The sequence below is a fragment of the Salvia miltiorrhiza genome, unplaced genomic scaffold (assembly GCF_028751815.1).
Source record: "Salvia miltiorrhiza cultivar Shanhuang (shh) unplaced genomic scaffold, IMPLAD_Smil_shh fragScaff_scaffold_43:::fragment_1, whole genome shotgun sequence".
NCBI lineage: Eukaryota > Viridiplantae > Streptophyta > Magnoliopsida > Lamiales > Lamiaceae > Salvia > Salvia miltiorrhiza.
Window position 1 is genome coordinate 49856 of NW_026651459.1, and position 19388 is coordinate 69243.

The window sequence follows — 19388 nt, forward strand, 5'->3', positions numbered from 1 at the left end:
ATATGTTAGTTTTTTTTTTCTTTTGACTTGGGGGATCGGGGGAGCGGTGGGGTTTAAACCCTAGATCTCACTGTTCACAGACATAAGTTCGCACCGCTTGGTGTTTCCTTTGGGGACAGTGAATGTGTTAGTTATGTATTGATTTTTCAATTTAAGAAGCCACATATTGAAAAATCAATACATAACTAATACATTCATCGACTCATTATGTATTTATTTTTCATTTTAGGAAGTCACGTATTGAATAGAAACATCCAAATAAAAAATTATGATATATCAAATTGAAACGAGAGTAATAATAATTATAAAGCTTATGCATAATTTACGTGAATTTAAAATCATAATGATCGCGCATAGCGCGGGTGGTACACTAGTATATATAAAAAGCAAAGTAAATGTAATTTCTTTCAATTTGAAGGACATAATTGGAATTGGAGTGAAAATTACCCACTAACAAATTAAAACTGTCAAAATTGATTACCCATTAATCTCCTTAATTAAAACTACTGAGAATTAGCATATTTATTATCTATTTAGTTTTCTTTTAATCTATTACATAATTATAAAGTAGTTATTCTTCTTCAAACTATATATTGAATTTCAAACTTCAATAAATTTATATTTTTGTATAATTCTAATATTTTAATTTTTTAAATTATGTATTTCTATTTATTTTATAGTATTAAAATTTATTAATAGGACATTATGTAATTATTAACGTTACAATTTATTATGAACCGGTAACTCAATAATCTCATCCAACTAATTAGATATATTAATTATTTTTTAAATTATAAATTATAATTGCATGTACATGTATTTTCCCAAACACTTATTCAGTTTTGTGTTGGGAAGCCCCAATTGTAAATATTAAAAACTTAGTATTTATTTGAAAATATTTAAAACTGAGGGTGAAAGTGAAAAATAAGTATACAACTTCATGAGTTCGAAATAAGCGGACTCAATTCATAATTTATTTTGCAATTACCCTTTCTAATTGTAACCATTGAATTTCTGTTGAATTATTGTTGGTTTTTAAATAAAACATTTTTACTTTTAATGCATGCTATATTAAAAAAATTATAACAATTATTTTGGCGAATATGTAAATAAATTTATATATCTTTTGATTATTAATATTTCAAAATTATCTAGGTTTATTTCATTAATTGTTTTGAATACACACACACACATATATATATATATATATATATGGTTAACGTTCTTTAAATAATGAGTGTATCTATTTTTATTGAAGTCATTAATCATTTATATAAATTAAATAATATTAAAATAATTATAGATTAAAATCTAGCAACAAATAAATAACGTGGAGTAAACTAACCAAAACAGGAAATTAGTGATTACTTATTATGTAGTTAAGTTTTCTAAATATGTTGAAAGTTTTCCCTCAAAAAAAAAATATGATGAAAGTTAATGAAATTAAAAGTTAAATAGAAAAAATTATGCATAAGTTACAACATAAAATTTTAAAAATTCAAATTAGAATTAATTGTTCATTTTTAAGAAGGGATTATAACAATTGTTCTAAAAAAATTACAAAATAAATCATGAATTTATATTCATTTTGTAATTTCGATCTCACTTTTAAACATTTTTAAATAAAAAATCAAATCTTTCTAAATTTTGCAGTTGAGGCTTCTCCAATTTCTTTATTTTTTATTAATGTATGTATTTTTTTGTATCTATACAATTATCTTTGATAGGTTTAAATTAAGTTCAAATATCTTTATGTGTTTATTAATATCTCAAAAATATGTGTTGAGATATAGTCTGTCAATGACCAATATGCTTAATAGCAACAATTTTCATCCCTTAAATTATACATGAAGTTTTTTAGTGAAATTATAGTTTTGCTTAATGAATTTTTGGTCTAGAGTTTGATTTTCATAGGTTGATTTTTTTTAATTCATCATTTTCACACCAAATCCATAATGTTACATAACAAATTCATATAAAACTTATTTTATACGATAAATCTGGTTTAATTTGTATAATTATAAAATCTCCCTATATAAGTGATACAATATCTATTATATAGACGCATGTTATATTTTTGTATAAATTACATTGATTATATTAAAATATTAGATCACTCTGCAGAAAATAATTTTGGTATCATTTTATTAGTTTATATTAATATCAAAAAATATATATAGGCACATTTTACGCGAGTGTAAATTCACATTCACCGCGCATAGCGTGGGAGGTACACTAGTATATATAAAAAGCAAAGTAAATGTAATTTAATTCAATTGCAAGGATATAATTGGAATTTGAATGAAAAATTATAAATCAATGTGAGAATTAACGTCGCATGCTAATCTCCTATGCTCCTACAAAATCGCAACTTCCAAACAAACCAACAAATTTAATACTCAAAATATTTTTAATCGACTCTTCCAAAAGAAAAACATTAAATAATTGCAATTAAGAACAATATGAAATAATTGAACTTTTAAAGTGCAGTGAATATCCTAAACAAAAAGTGCAGCCAATTGTTATATCTTTAAATGAATTGAACTAATTGAATATTATTGAATTACAAACACGATATTAACTACAAGTTTGAAGTACAACTACATATTATACACAAGTATTTAAAACAATTCTTATTCAACAAACAACACAAATCTTATCTATATAATATATGAAAAAAAATATGTTCACTTTTTTCCACTAAATTTTCTCTTCTCTTTTTTCTATTTGATATTTTAAAAAATACCTTCATCTTCGATTCATGGAAAAATATTCAACATGAATGTTAAATTAAAAATCATGACAAAATCTTTAATTTAATGTGAAAATTATAAAAAATAAATTTGAAATGAATAAGTTATGTACTTTATTGGTAAAATAGTTACTAATGAAATAAAAATGATTATTTGTAAATCATTTACAGCATTTTTTTAAAAAAAAGACATGCTATCAATTATTATTATTTTCGCAATTTTGATTTTAATTTTCAATATTTATTTCATCATCAAATGGGTGAAAATTGAATTCATGATTAAATATCTAACTTGTATTGAATAAAAAATTATAAGAGATAAATAAAATCATACATGTTTGAATTTGTTCAAAATTATTGTTGCTTTTTAAAATATGATAGCTTTTTTTTTTTTTCTATTAATGTATGTATTTTTTTGTATCTGTACAATTATCTTTTATAAGTATTAAATTATGTTTGGATATCTTTACGTGTCTATTAATATTTTAAAAATAATGTGTTGAGATATGGTCTGTCAGGGACCAATATGCTTAATAATAACTTTTATCCCTTAAATTGTGAAGATCTTTTATGGAATTATAGCTTAATTGAATAAATTTTTGGTCTAGAGTTTGAATCTCATAGGTTGAGTTTAATTAAGCATTTTCACAGCAAATTCATAATTTACATAGCGAATTCATAAAAAACTTATTTTATATGATAAATCTGATTTAATTTGTATAATTATATAAACTCCCTATATAAGTGATATTATACCTATATATAGACACATGTTATATTTTTTTTATATGAATTACTTAAGTTATATTAAAATATTAGATCACTTTGCAAATAATAAATTTGGTATAAAATTACTAAGATTAAATGCAGATAAGTCCTTCCATAAGAGGAAATCAAATAAATAAACGGTGTCTTCTTTTTCATATTTTTTGCACAGTCAATTTCTTTGTTCTTAGCTCTTAGCTCGATTTTCTTTACTTTTTCATAAATTTGCTGTAATCAAATATCCAACTCAATATTACGCAAGTCTAAAATTATATTCGCCGCGCATAGCGTGGAGGTACACCAGTTTAGTTCATAGATGAAGTATTATGCCCAATTATATGTAGGAGATATATAACTATGATATACTGTAGGAGTAAATTAATTAAATCATCATATGTTTTCTCAATCTCTTCCATATTTTGCTAAGATAATTCTAAGTGCTATTAAAATATTACTCTCTTCGTCTGAAAATTGTGTTAGATTTTCTATTTTCTATTTTGGGACATGACCTCATACAACTTCTTAATTTTTTATCCATTAAAAATACCGCATCTGAAAAGTGATACATTTATCAGGGACGGAGGAACTATTTATTTACCAAATATCTACCAGATATTTCTTAAAATTCGTGCCACCCATCAAGTGATACATTTATCAGGGACGGGGAACTATTTATTTTATTTCAACATTTTTTTATCAAAAGCATAATTAGATAAAATAAAGGAAATAGAGAATTAAATTACAAACTAACACTTAGACATAGCAACTAGAAATGGGTTATTTAAGATGTAAAAATATTTGCAACAAAAAAGGGGGTTAATTAAGAAGATATGCTCTAACTTTGTGCATCTTTTTTTCTTTTTCCTCTTTGAGAGGGGTCTAACTTTGGGCATATGATCACCTCATAAACTCATTATTTATCCATTCAAACAATATTAAAATTAACATAAAATAATAAATATATGTTCTTTAGAGAGAGAGAGAGAATAACATTGACAGCTCCACTAAATGAAAGAAGCTTGACATCCCACATGATGGTAGTTCATGCATGAACAGTTTTCTGTTGACAGCCACAAAACAAGAAACATTATCTTTCGAGGTAAACACCAGGTACAGAATGTGTAATTAAGATGCTTAAAAATTGATTAATCTTGTTTGAGTTGACCTAATCAACCAATAATTTATAGCTAAATACAAACTGAAATGTAATTAGCAGCACTGTCACTTCATTAAACACATTCCCTTCCATGTTTTAATGTCGGAACAAATGTGCAACAGTCCAAATGGTTACAGTCATTTGCAGCAAGATTAATAGCTGGTTAGAATCCCAAGACCTCACGAACTCAATTAAACTAATTAATCCTCCATCACCACTTAATCATTAGATTTATGCTTAGTACAAAGAAAATCCACACACATGCAAAAAGGGGTCCCATCTCTCTCTCTTTTTCTTTTTCTTTTTTTAATGAGGAGAAATCGACTATTATCAATCTATTATTCACGATGATTCTAAGTATTATCTCCGTCTACCAAGAGTATATAAGGAGTTAGGAATCCACGACTATTATTCATCGTATGTTTTGAGTAAATCTTGGTAACATCGTACAATTAATTTATATAAAAAGAGATAAATCTAATAGCAAATCCTGTGTGACAGACTCAACCTATATTAGATATTCTCTTCGTCTCAATTCAATAGGCCACAACGCTTAAACATTGATGCCAAGAAACGTATAGTTTATAATGAAATAAGTGAGATAAAGTAATTTTTTTAGGGATATATTTGTCTAAAAAATAGAAAAGAAAAATAAAGAAAAAAAACAATTATATATGAAGTATAATGACATTTATTCTAAATAATGAGCTACGTTGAGATATTTATTATGTATTGACTTTCTATTTTAGGAAGTGGCCATTAAAATGGGACGTTCAAATAAGGAAATATGACCTATTGAATTGGAACGGAGGGAGTAGATAGTGACGCAACAGTCGATTGGGCCCCTCGAAAAAACAAAGGGTCCCACACTCTCAATAATTATACTAACTAACTGATTAACCAATCATTGTTGCAGCTTTGTTCATATAGCTCTTCCTGTCCATGATCAGAGCCACCCCTTCTTGCAAGAACCTAAAATGGTGCAAGAAAGCTGAAAATCAATCAAACCTTAATCAAATCAAAAACCACAAGTGTAAACAAAAATGAGGCCTCACCTCCTCTTCCTCATCCCACTCTTCTTCTACTGTTCCATTGCTTTTCATTCTGTTCTTGCCTCCACCAATGAGCTCTCATCTCTTCTACAGATCAAATCCACCCTCATTGATCCACTAAACCAGCTGCAAAACTGGCAAGAGAACTCAACAGATTCAGACAAAGCCACCTCACCACAATGCCGTTGGGCCGGCATCCTCTGCAGCGAAGAAGGCCTCGTAGTGAAGCTGGACCTGTCCAGCATGAATCTCAGCGGCGTCATCTCCGGCCACATTCAACATCTGAGCAGCCTCGCGGAGCTCAATCTGTCGAACAACTCGTTCTCGAGTGAGCTCCCGAGGGCCTTGGGGAACCTCACCTCACTCAGAAGCATTGATCTGAGCCAGAACAGCTTCGTGGGGAGGTTCCCACCGGGGCTCGGAGCCTCCCCGGGGCTGCAGAGGCTCAACGCCTCGAGCAACAACTTTGAAGGCTTGCTTCCATATGATCTAGGCAATGCATCTTCTTTGGAGAGCTTGGATTTTAGAGGAAGCTTCTTTGAAGGTTCAATTCCTTCATCTTTCAAGAATCTGAAGAAGCTGAGGTTTTTAGGCCTCTCTGGGAATAACCTGACCGGGAAGATCCCGGTCGAGGTGGGGCTAATGGAGTCGTTGGAGACAATCATCATCGGATACAACGAGTTTGAGGGCGGGATTCCGAGGGAGCTTGGTGGTTTGAGGAATCTTCAGTATCTGGATTTGGCTGTGGGAACTTTGAGCGGTGAGATTCCTAAGGAGTTGGGGAATCTGAAGAAGCTCACAACTGTTTACTTGTATCAGAACAGGTTTGTGGGGAAGATTCCACCTGAGATCTCCGGGTTGGAATCTGTAACCTATTTAGATCTCTCAGACAACCAGCTTTCAGGTGAGATTCCTCATGAGGTGGCTGAGCTCAAGAATCTGAAGCTGCTGAATCTCATGTGTAACAACTTGAGTGGTGAGATTCCTCAGAGGATTGGTGAGCTGAGGAATCTTGAGGTTCTTGAGCTGTGGAGGAACTCTCTTACAGGATCTCTGCCTTGGAATCTTGGGAAAGATTCCCCTCTGCAATGGCTGGATGTCTCATCTAACTTCTTATCCGGTGAGATTCCACCTACTCTGTGTGAGCAGGGGAATCTCACTAAGCTGATCCTGTTCAACAACTCCTTCTCCGGTGGCATCCCGGGGAGCTTGGCGAACTGCTCGTCCCTCGTTCGCGTTAGAATCCACGGGAACCGCCTCTCGGGTTCCATCCCCTTAGGCCTCGGAGCTCTGCCTGAGCTCCAACGGCTGGAGGTGGCCACCAACAATCTGAGTGGCGAAATCCCCCCGGATTTCGCCCTCTCCCCTTCTCTCTCCTTCATCGATCTCTCGAGGAATCGCCTCGATTGCTCGTTGCCCTCGAGCCTCCTCTCCATCCCCACTCTCCAAACATTCATGGCTGCATCAAACAGCTTCTCGGGGGAGATCCCTGATGAGTTCCAAGGCTGCCCTTCTCTGTCCGTCCTCGATCTCTCCCACAACCGTTTCTCCGGCGTGATCCCGAGGAGCGTCGCCTCGTGCCAGAAGCTAGTCAACCTGAACCTCGGAAGCAACAACTTGAGCGGAGAAATCCCAAGAGCAATAGCCACAATGCCAACTCTCTCCATTCTTGATCTCTCACAGAACTCCCTCGTGGGGAGGATACCTCAGGATTTTGGGAGCTCCCCTGCTCTCGAGACGCTCAATGTCTCCCACAACAACCTCGTGGGCCCCGTCCCGAGCAACGGGATCTTGATGACGATCAGCCCGGATGACCTAGCCGGCAACCCCGGCCTCTGCGGTGGAGCAATGCTCCCACCTTGCTCACATCCCCTGATCAGCAGCTCTTCACATAGTAGTAGCAAGGCTCATTTGAGGCATGTTTTGGTCGGATTCGCAGTCGGAATCTCTGCGATTTTCGTTGCCGGAGCAATCGTTTTCATGATAAGACAGATGTATAGGAAGTGGTATCTATGCAGCTTCACAGATTTGTTCAGGAAAAGCAGCTCAGAATGGCCGTGGAGGCTGGTGGCATTCCAGAGGCTAAACTTCACGAGCGCGGAGATCTTGGCCTGCGTGAAGGAGGCGAACGTGATAGGCGTGGGCGGGACCGGGGTCGTGTACAAGGCCGCGACGCCTCAAAGGCCGCACGCAGCCATAGCGGTGAAGAAGCTGTGGAGGCCATCATCATCGGAGGCGAGCGATGTGGAGAGCGGCGACGATCTGTTTGCAGAGGTTAACATTCTGGGCAAGCTGAGGCACCGGAACATAGTCCGGCTGCTCGGGTACCTCCACAACGAGGCCGACGTGATGATGCTGTACGAGTTCATGCCCAACGGGAGCCTCGCGGCGGCGCTGCACGGGAAGGAGGCGGGGAGGGTGCTGGTGGATTGGGTGTCGAGGTATAATGTGGCGCTGGGCGTGGCGCAGGGGCTAGCGTACCTGCACCACGACTGCCACCCGCCGATCATACACAGGGATGTGAAGTCGAATAACATCTTGCTGGACGCGGATTTCGAGGCGAGGATCGCGGATTTCGGGCTGGCGAGGACGATGATGCACAAGAATGAGACGGTCTCCATGGTGGCTGGATCGTATGGCTACATTGCACCAGGTAAATCCTGAGTTCTGGTTTTTATCTAGCTATAGCATTGCTTTTTCTTTGTGTTAAGATCCTCTATTGCCTATTTGTGTGACGTTATTGACTGCAACACTTGACTCGTAAGTAGACTCGCAGCATGGATGAGTCGAGTATTGACTCAACCGATGTGGATGTTCTTCGTGCTGCTGCATGTCGAACGTTCACGAATGCAATAAAAGATGTGTCGCATTGGAAGGCGAAAATTAAAAAGTCCGAATTGTGTTTTATTGCTGAAAAAATATTTGCAAACTGTTCTTTTCGATCGGTCTTAATCTTACGTGGAAGTCGAAAATTAGTTACGTGGCGATACATAAGTCAAAAAGTTCTTTAAATCTGCATGTCGTAACTAATTTGTTTCCTGGGCGAACGGATCGGTATTGGCATGGAGATTCAGATGGAGTTCCTAGCTCTGAATTGCCATATAACTAATTTTTGCATTCCATGTAGGATTAAATGTGACCGAAATTTTAATTTGGGTCCAGTTTTAAAAAAAATAAAAATTCGTGTACATTTTTTTACCAAAAGAACAATATTATGAAATTTAGGTACATTTCGTGTATTTATAGACTATTAACCGGTCTGTCGATCATGTCAAGAAAACGTGTTCTAATATGCGTTTTGAAAAAAAAAATACTACACAATTTTTTTGAAGTCCAAATTAGAATTTCGGTCAATCTTAATTATTTTAAGTGAAAGTCAAAAATTACTTACGTAGCAATACAGAAGTCAAAATTCCACATAATCAATTTGACTGGAATTCTAATTCGGGCGAATTCTAAAAAGTAAAAACTAGTGTATTTTTTTACCTAGAAAATAGTGTTGAGAAATTTGACTATACTGTGTATTTTATAGTTAATTAACCCCTTTGCAAAAGACTGGTCTCATATGAAAAAGCGCGTTTCTAATGTGCGTTTTTTCGCCCTCATGCAGAGTATGGATACACACTCAAGGTAGATGAGAAGAGCGACATATACAGCTATGGAGTAGTCCTGCTCGAGCTCCTAACCGGGAGGCCGCCATTAGACCCTTCATTCGGGGAGTCGATCGACATAGTCGAATGGCTACGACGAAAAGTGAAGAGCAAGGCCAAGTCAGAGGCAGCATTGGATCCAGACATTGCAGGGCAGTGCAAGCATGTGCAGGAGGAGATGATTCTTGTGCTCAAGATTGCTCTCTTGTGCACCGCTAAGCTCCCCAAGGAGAGGCCCTCGATGAGAGACGTGGTCACGATGCTCGGGGAGGCGAAGCCGAGGAGGAAGAGCATCTGCCAGAGTTGGGGATACACTGCTAGCAAGGAGAAGCTCATATTTGCACACTCACCGGTTATAGGCCTTTTGTAGTTTTCTTTTTAGCAGTGAAGACTTCTTGAGTTTATTTGGAATGCTTTTGAAGTTAGATAGAGTTGTAAAGTTTTTTTTTTGTATATGTTGGTTTTCACCTTCTTGTGTTTGTGGGAACAAGGGAAGGAAGCATAGTGTTTATACAAGGTAGTTTTTCCTCTTTGATTTGAGTAGTTTTAATATTTTTTTTTTTGAGAAACTGAGTAGTTTTAATATTGATAGAAGCTTTGTGTGGAGTTGGAGAGGGTGTTTGACTAAGCTTATTTTAAAGAGCTTATAAGCTCTTGGAGCTTATAAAATGTTTCAAGAGCTTATAAGATGTAATTTCTTAAGAGCTTATAAGGGCCCGTTTGTTAGGGTCTATTGGCATAGATAATTTGTATTTCTTAGCTTAACTTTCAATTTGATAGACATTGTAAATAATATATCAAGCCCGCATAAAAAACGAGGCCCGCAGTAAAACCACTGTGCGGCTGAGACAAATTGACTAATGCTCATCCCCATTTAATTAATATCGACTATACAGTGAAGTTAGATTAGATTGGTACTTTACATTTTTACCCTTGAAATTACTTCAAAAATTTCTTCATTATGCAAATCCCACCATATTTCGCCGCCTCCTTCACAAAACAAAGGCGTCTTCCTCAGCTGGTGTCCTGATTTTTTCGGCAGACTCTCCAAGGTGGGTTATGGTGTTATTTTCACAACAATGTCTCTTTGCAAATTATAACTTGCTCGTCTATTGTGAGAGAATCTGCAAAGGTTGAATCGCGCCCTAACCAAATGAAAATGGCGCTCAAATTTTATTTTCCCCCAAAATTTGCAAAGGGATATTTCTGAAATTTTCATATTCAAATGAAGGGTACTTAAGTAATTTCAACTGATAATCAACATATTATTTGTTCATATAAAAAATCTATAACTAATTTCTCTATCTTAGTAGAGGCTATCAAACGTTAAAAGTGAGTTATACCGACATTAGTTAAAAGGTATCAAACAACATTGTTAGTTAATTAAACCCACAAAAACTAGATTAATTATCCAAATATACATTATATCTACATTTCTAAACAACTCAATCAAACGGACCCTAAGTGTTTGGGTAATTGAGCTTATAAGCTAAAAAGAGAAATTTTAGTTAGTGAGAGAAAAATTTTGTTAGAGGGAGAAAATCGAAGAAAAATGAAATTAGAATGATATATAATGAAAATAAAAAATTATAATTGAGTTATTTTTGTAAAATGAGAGTTGCTTATAAGACAATGAGAACATAAGTTATATTGAACTTATTTTTTGGGGAGCTTATAAGCTCTTAGAGCTTATTTTTATAGCTTATAAGCTCTTTAAGAGCTTATTTTGCCAAACACTTTGAAGGAGATTATAAGCTTTTAAACAGCTTATAAGCTTAGCCAAACACCCTCTTAGTATTCTATTTCTCAATCCCACACATATACATACTATAAGAGCTCATTTTGTACACAATATGTGTTTGATTGATTTTTTTTTACTGTCATATTAATATCATGCTTAGGAGAATGCAATAAAATATATGTAAAAATATAGGATGTAAATAATACGATGCATTACAAATATTAATTTAATTTTGGGACTATGAACTATAGGATAAAATAGTAAATTTTAATTATTATTTTAAATAGAAAAGTATAAAAAAATAAAATGAAGATTATGAATAGAATCATCCATCATAAATATATTATACGCTATAATCACATTGCATGTCCCAAATGAGTCCCAATAAATTTAGGATATTACACATTTTTGTACATGTGTAGGCCCAACTCATGGTTGTGATAAATTCTTTACAACAAATAATTGCAATCCACCAAAACTACCCAAGTCCCCCTTCTAGTAAAAGAAAAGAAAGCCCATTTTCTTCATTCAAATTTTGTCAAGAATTGAAATGATTTTTTTTTTAATATTTAATTAATGCTGATGCGGCTACTTGATACCATCTGGGCGCTGCTAGGGAACGTCTAAAACCGAACCCAACATGTTGAACTAACCAACCTAGAGAAAGGAAAATATATAGAGCCGACAAGCAACCACCGCCGCCGCTGCCGCTGCCGCCGCCGCCGCCGACATTATTCAATGCTGAAGAAACATAGACCAAATTATACATACATGCTGCCATATTATAAATATAGATAGATGTTGATTAAAACAACCCAGATAAAATAAAATATATAGAGCCGGCAACCATCGCCGCCGCCGCCGCCGTAGAACTAAAGATGTCACTCGCCTTCAATGTGTTACCCTTTTCTCCGGCCACAGAGTTGGGAGCAGGAGAGAAAATCTTCGAGGTTAATTAGCAATTTTTACATGTTAATTTATTGATGATTATACTTATATATACTTGTTTGCTTTGCAGTGCAAGGATTTCCGATGCCCACCACCAATAAGCCATCTCTCACAGTTAAATGCAGCCTTACTACAACAGTAAGTTGCCAACTCAAAATCTTGTTTTCAGTTTTATCAAGGCTAGATGTAGACAAGGACCAAAGCAAAATTTTATTTTTCATATATAGAGGTCGATCCAGGGACGGATCCAGAATTTATTTGTTACGGGGGCACAAAAAATTATATATATAAAATATGTTTAAAATCCCTTCGAATTTTATCTCGAATATTTGGATTATAATTCAAAATCTGAATTCTTAATCCAAATTTATAAGAAAGTCTTTTGCATCAAAATCGTCCCTACTTGATTTGGCACTATCATTATTTTTTTTAATAACAAATGGTGATTCCAATGCTTTTTTATAAATCTTTTTGTATAAATTTAAAGCAAAATCATATAAGAACAGAATTTTTGCAAGATTGTAAGTTGATTCATTTAAATTGTAATATCGAATATTTAATTAATGATATCTGATAGTGCTAGAAATTGAGATACTTTATATATGTTGCCGTACGTGTTGATTTGGGTTTGGCATTGGCAATATGAGATATGACAAAATTTGTATAAATATACATATATAATTGAGGTATTGGCCAATAAATACCTTAATTTTCCCAATTTTCTAAAATATAACATCACCTTTAGATTCTACCCCATGATACACCACCTTTTAGATTCTTCTACTTTCTCCCATGAAAATTTTCTGGAAATTTAAAACTTCCCCAAGTATAATCAAAATTGCAGAAAAGCCCCAAAATTAATACGAAACAGACAGATTACCCCATTTTGTTTTCCAAACAGTCTAACAAGTAATCAGGCCCAACATGCTTCCGTAACACTTCAAAATAAATCTAAATATAAACCAACATTATACCTTTGTCGACTGGTCTTCTTCAGGCGTCAGTCCGTTGCGTTTTACGGCTAGTCTGCCCCCAGGCACTTTCCAACCACACACTCGCAAGAGATGGTTGCAACCTTTCACCTTCACTAAGTGTCGACTCAATACTTTTGTTGAAAAATATAAAGAAAATATTTTTACTCAACCGGAATAGTTGGACGAAAACTAAGCGTTTATAGAGGAATTATAAAATATTTTATTTATTTCATAAAAATCTCCCTAAGGGAGGAGACTAACTTGTTTAGCTACTCATAGTAGCTAATTCTTGTGTACATAAAATTAAACGAACTAAAAATTGGAAATAAAAACAACTGAAAACTAGAATTAAAATTACAAAGATAATTTTTCTAGAGAGAGAGTGCTGTGAAAATGTGTTGTGATTTTCGGATGCCTCTTCCTCTCCAGAGCTTGTGTTTATATAGAGGTCTGAAACCCTCTATTCTTCCTTGGGTAGTTGGCCTCGGATTCCTTTAATTATGGCCAGCTAGCTTGGATAGTGACAACCATCTTCTTTTGTCGGCCTTGATTGCCGACATTTGTTATTGTCATCACATGGTGCTGGACCCTTGCTTTATCGTTTTGTGATAATGCTGGTAGGGGCCGGCTGCTTTTCTCTTCCACTCACGTTTGTCCTGAAGCTTTTGGTGAGTGGTTCTCCTGTCATTCCACCCATTCTTCGTTTTGTGGGTGCGATCCCTGCTGTGAATCACATGATTCACTTTGTTTTGTCGGCCACCTTACTTTTTTGGTGCCCGAGGTGCTATTCCCTTTGGAGTTTGTTGCTCATCATGTTCATCAGATCGGAACCTCCTTCTATCAGGCTTCGGGAAGAATCCTTTTCCGAATTCCGGCTCATTCTGCATTGAACATTGATCGCAGACTTTCTCAATCCAATGGCCCAGATGAGCCATATTGCAAAATTTGCGACGAGTCTCCTTGCTCCCCGCTATCTTGTTTTCCCACAACATTTGCCTTTTGTTTTCGAAGGATTTTTCGGCAAACTCAGTCGTAGTTCCTGTCATGGTGTTTACTAGGAACGTTCCCAGATCTGAGCTCTGGTAGAACTTGAATCTGGACTTCATTTTATCCATCTCTGTGAGACAGACCCATAGACCCCATGCTTGTCTGGTAGAGATTTGGTCCTCCTTAAATGTTGAGACGATTGCGGCCTGAAAATCGGGAACTTTGATTCGGTTAAGAGCTCCCGTGTCAGGTCTCCGAAGCTTGATGAAGTGGAAACCTTCATGGATTCCTTTTCCAACTGGTTCTGGGGCTGCACTGAAGAAGTACAATTCCAGAACATCTCCCCGTTTGAGGGACTCATTGTTCTCCCATGTCTCAAACACCGTCTTTTGGATCCATTTGGGTAGACCCTTGATTTCGGTGAAAGCTGGAGAGGTGGTATAAACTGAGGCCAACGCCCCGAACTCATACCACTCTTTGACTTCTTGTGGGTTGGCTCCTGGAGTTGTCCATACCCGAGGATATTTTCCTCCAACATCAACCCGGCAATTCCCCGGATTAATACCCTTTCTTGTGAGAAGTTTCTCCCACCTGTTCTGGTACATCTGCCAAGAAGGAGAAATTTCAATAAAATCAGTGTCAACCTTAACTTGGCCGGTCATTGGCCTAAGATTGACCTCTTCCTCTTTTACCCCAGAGGTGGAGGGTTGACATGTTGACTCAGGGTGTGACCCCTTAACAACATCTTATCCTTGAGGTTCCGGCTGTGAAGCCATAGCCTTAGGACTTGGGCTAGGGGTACTTGAATCCCCTGCTACAGGTAATCCGCCCTGTACGGAAAGCATTGCTTTAATCCGATTTTCATGGATAGCGCACAAGAGCGGCTTGTTGATTACTTCTTGAAGATTGAACATCTTCATGAAGCAAGCATCGATTTGGTTAGATACTTGGGCTTCGTCAGCCGCCTGTATCTTCCCTGCTTGTTTGGTGTGTAAGACACACTTCTGCCATTCCTGTTGTAGCAACTCTAGACTTTCAAAGAGCTGCGCCTGTTTTGCTTCGATGGCCTCCACCTCAGGGAGCTCCATCCCTTGTTAGGAAATCTGCAAGAATATTTTGATCAGATTTCAATATGACAATATCAAATTCATAATATTGACATTCCGCTTGCCATCTTAGCAATCTAGCCTTTTCAGGTTTAGATTCTATCTTTTTTGTTAAGAAAGCTTTAACATTAGTGTTATCTACTTTCAAAACGAATTTTTTAGCAAGTAAGAAAAGCGGCCATTTTTTAAATGTCTTTCGCACTGCAAAGAATTCTTTTTCGTTGATGTGCCATCGCACAGCTTCGTTGTCAGAGAAAAGACCGCTACAATATCTGCAAGGTTCTTCTCCATAAGGGGTGATCTTTGTGAGCACCGCTGCCTACCAGAGATCACTTGCATCTGTGTAGAGGACGATCATCCTCATCTTGTGGTATTGAAAGTTTTGGGAGATTTTTGCAAATCTCTTTTAACTTCTTCATACCCTCCCGATGCTCCTCCTTCCATATGAATGGAACATTTTTCTTTAGTAATGGACTAAAGATTTTTCGGTGCTCTGCAAGATTTTTGATAAACATTCCTGCAAAGTTAACAACTCCGAGAAAGCTTTGGAGCTGCTTCTTTTCCTTGAGATCCTCCGGGAATCCCTGGACTTTTTCCACAATATGATCTTGTAGAATTATTCCAGATTCGTCGATCTCGATACCTAGGAACTCCATCTTCTGGGTAGCTATGACTGCCTTCTTTTCTGACAGTACAAGTCCTTCTTGTTGACAAACATCCGCAAAGATCTCCAGATGCCTGACATGTTCATGAATGTTCTTTGATGCAATAAGAATATCATCAATATAAACAAACATAAACGAAGAATAATCTTTGAATAGATTATCCATCTTCCTTTGGAATATCTGAGGCGCGTTGGCTAACCCCATTGGCATGACATTCCATACATAGTGTCCTTGTGGAGTTGAGAAGGCTGTGAACTTCTTACTCCCTTCCTCCATGCGAATCTGGTAAAATCCTGATTTGCAATCAAATTTTGAGAATACCTTTGCACTTCTGATGCAGTTGATGAGGTGTTCTCTGCTCGGGATGAAATATCCGTCAAACTCAAGAATGTCATTAATCCCTTTATAATTAATGACCAATCTTGGTTTTCCTCGTTTGATCTCCCCATGATTTCTCACCAGAAATCCAGGACTGCTGTAGGGTGATCTTCCTTCTTCGATCAGCTTTAAATCAAGGTGTTCCTTGATTATACTCATCATATCCTGTTGATCTTGAGGGTTCATCAAGATAGGTCTGAACCTTACGAACTCATGCTCCTTTCCAGTTTTAACCTTCAGGGTTGCTCTGAGTTGGTTCTTGTCCCACCATGCCAAAGGATCCTCGTGGTAGCACTTCTGGATTCTCCTTTTGACGTCGGCAATGGACATCTGTTCTTCTTCCTTGATATCTTTATGTGATATTAAGGATACTTTGAGGATTTGAGTTTCCTCTTCGAAGAGATCTGGGAATCCCTCAGTTCTGCATTTAAGCAAAACTTCTCCGAATCTCCTTTGATCCTTCATATGGGGTCTCCGGAGTCTGCCATCATCACCACGCTTGCTGCGGAATTTTATTGGCATTGAGCGATGAAAAGCTCCATTGAGCCTTTGCACAATGATCTTGTGATCACAATTGGTTGTGAACACTAGCCTCCTGGCTTCATTGTCTTGTATGTACCGCTTGAAGCTTTGCAGAAAATTATTTCCGAATAATATATCTGCTCCGGTATCATGGAAATAAATTGGTGGAGTCTTGACCTTGTACCAAGGTGTCTATCCCGCTCCGCCGATTAATATTTCCGTTTGTTTTACTCCTTTTGATAGAAGCAAAATCTTTTTGGAGAAATCTCTTCCCGCAATTCGAGGTAGGTCTTCTTCTACTTCTGCTGGAAAGACTCCTCGTTTTGCCGTACAGATTCCTACTCCCGAATCCACGTAAGCAGCAAAATATTCTGCTTTGAATTTCTCATACAACATCCCCACAGAGATGTATATCGAGAATGGACTTGTCATTGGATCAACAATCTTTGGCGTTCAATTGTGATCTCCATTCCTCCTGATTTCCATGACCATGGTTTAAATTTGTCAAGGAAATCTCGTCCTAAGATCAGGACATCCGCTTCTTGTCCGGCTTGGCCTTCGGACTGAATTTCAAATCCTCCAACCTCTAGAGTTCCGATGTATCGGTTGTCTCCTGGATTCACCAAATAATACAACGAGCTACAAGGAAACTTGTTTTCCTTGTTAGTTGTATCAAATCTTGTGGAAACCTTTCTCCATCCTTCGGGACATTTGAGCTTGACTCTAATATCCTGGACTGGTGTTTCCTGAATCGCCCTTCTCTCATAGTTTTGAGAGAAACTCCTTGTTATGGGCCCTGAAGTTAGCATATTTCCTTGGAATGATAGCATTGGTGCTCCCAGTCTGAGACTCTGGGTATGACTGAGCACCTGTTTGTCTCCGACGTCGATGTCGATTTCTCCGATCTGAGGAATCTCCACTCGGTTTGGATTGACTGCCTTGGCTACCTCCTTGAATATTTCTGGAATTTCAATAAATTCTTTTCCCAAAAATAACTCCGTGTGATGGGAATTTGATAAGGCATACGAGACTTGATAAGTCAATGAGTATGGCCTATTTCCTCCCGTCATAAGTTCCTTCTTCTTGTAGTCCTGATAGAGAGTCAGGGCTCGGCTGAAGGATGAATCTTGCAGATTATAAGCGATTTGTGGGTAAAACTCGGTTATAATCTTCTTGGCATAGAGATTGCCCGAAAAGGCTCCAAGAACTGATTCTCTGGCATCTCTGATTCTTTTGTCGCAAAGTGCGACGTCAATTGGTTGGTCTGTCCCTGGGAAGAGGGAAGATTTGATTACCAACTGAATTGCTCCAATATGAATCCATTTCATCGTACTTGCGACTTCTGGCTTCATTTTCTTAAGATCCTGCCTTATATCTTCGGCTGGAACCAGCTGGATTTCCACCTGATTGCTTGTAATCTCAATTGGAAGCGCCATCTCTCGGTTTGTAACCCCAAAATAGACATGATGCTTCCTTTTGGATGGAATCAAGCTATGTAAAACTCGATTCAATCTTCCATTGGAAAACCCTTGGTATGTCTGTACCTCTCCGGTCTCCTTCTTGAGTTTTTTCACGAGTTTTTTCACCACCTCCTCTTGTGGAATCAGAAAATGACTAGAAAAACCATTCTGATCTTCTTTCTGGGTGTGGTGTACCTCGTGTTCTTCTTTAGTCTGACTCGTCTCCGGTTGATCCATCGGTCATCTCCGAATCTTCAGAACTAAAGACTTCTTCTTGCTCATATATACTCTCATCAGAGGATATATCTTCAAATTGATACACGGGTATCAATTTCTGGTAATAGAGAGCATCTTCGATATCCTGTGTGGATTCGAATTTCTTTATCCCTCTTTTCTCGTTGTCGGGGCAATTGGTAGAGATATGCCCTTTTGCACCGCACGTCCAGCAGTTGCAATCTTTGAAACTTTCATTTGCTTTGGCCTGAGTACGCCTGAAAGTTTTTCTCGCCGGGATTCTCTTTTGGTTTGAGAATCGGTTTCTTGATGGTCCGCTCCGTTGGCCTGATTTGTAGGAGCGTGCCTTCTGTCTGGTCCACATAGTTCTTGGCTTCCAAGAAGTTCTTCTAGACTTTCTTTCATAGGGTTGGTACCTATGTTTCTTGCGGCTCCTCCTTTGATACAGCAACTCAGCACCAATCTCTGTTGGAAGATCAATGTTGTCGCACATCAATGGAGATTTCTTATTGAGTCTCCTCAATCTCTTGAGATTCCTCTGGTCCGCCGCCTTCTGGCACCATTCAGACAGCTTCTTGTGAACATATGACATCCTTCTTGATGCACTGTCAAGTGGATATTCTCCTGGTGAAACATACTCGTTGATGAGCATCTCCCTCCATGGACTTGGAAACTTTGTGAAAAAGAGGTCCTTGGCGGTTCGATCATCAACAACCCCCATATGGACATATAGGGTATATAGGCGCAGAAATTCATCAAGAGCTTTTGGCTCTAGCACCACCAATCTTAGATTGTAAAGTGCCTGATGATATTTCTTTTGCTTCTCCTCTGCGGATCCTTCGAAAAAACCCATTCCAAGAAAATGGATTTTAATCTGTTTGGTAGCTAACTCAAGAATTTCAGCCGCTGATGTGTGGCTGAACAAATCATTCTTTCCTTTGGTGTCGGCTCTATCCCAGAATTGTTTTGCCATGCCTGCAAAACTTGCCTCGAAGATT

General features: G+C 37.2%; 1 protein-coding gene and 1 pseudogene across 1 annotated transcript; both read left to right on the plus strand.

The window, feature by feature from the left end:
- Window positions 1-5460: 5460 nt before the first annotated feature.
- On the plus strand, window positions 5461-9907 carry LOC131002979 (MDIS1-interacting receptor like kinase 1-like). Its single transcript, XM_057929457.1, has 2 exons — window positions 5461-8378; window positions 9336-9907. Exons 1-2 carry the CDS (start codon window positions 5717-5719, stop codon window positions 9743-9745), a joined length of 3072 nt encoding a protein of 1023 aa, XP_057785440.1. The 5' UTR covers window positions 5461-5716; the 3' UTR covers window positions 9746-9907.
- A 2087-nt stretch (window positions 9908-11994) lies between these two features.
- Window positions 11995-19388, plus strand: part of LOC131002974 (sclareol synthase, chloroplastic-like) — a 45040-nt pseudogene continuing 37646 nt past the window's right edge.

Excerpts from the sequence above, each read along its gene's own strand:
- LOC131002979 (XM_057929457.1), top strand. The coding sequence starts at position 5,717 with ATGAGGCCTCACCTCCTCTTCCTCATCCCACTCTTCTTCTACTGTTCC. Across the intron at positions 8,379-9,335 it reads GTATGGCTACATTGCACCAG|AGTATGGATACACACTCAAG; the intron begins GTAAATCCTGAG and ends GCCCTCATGCAG.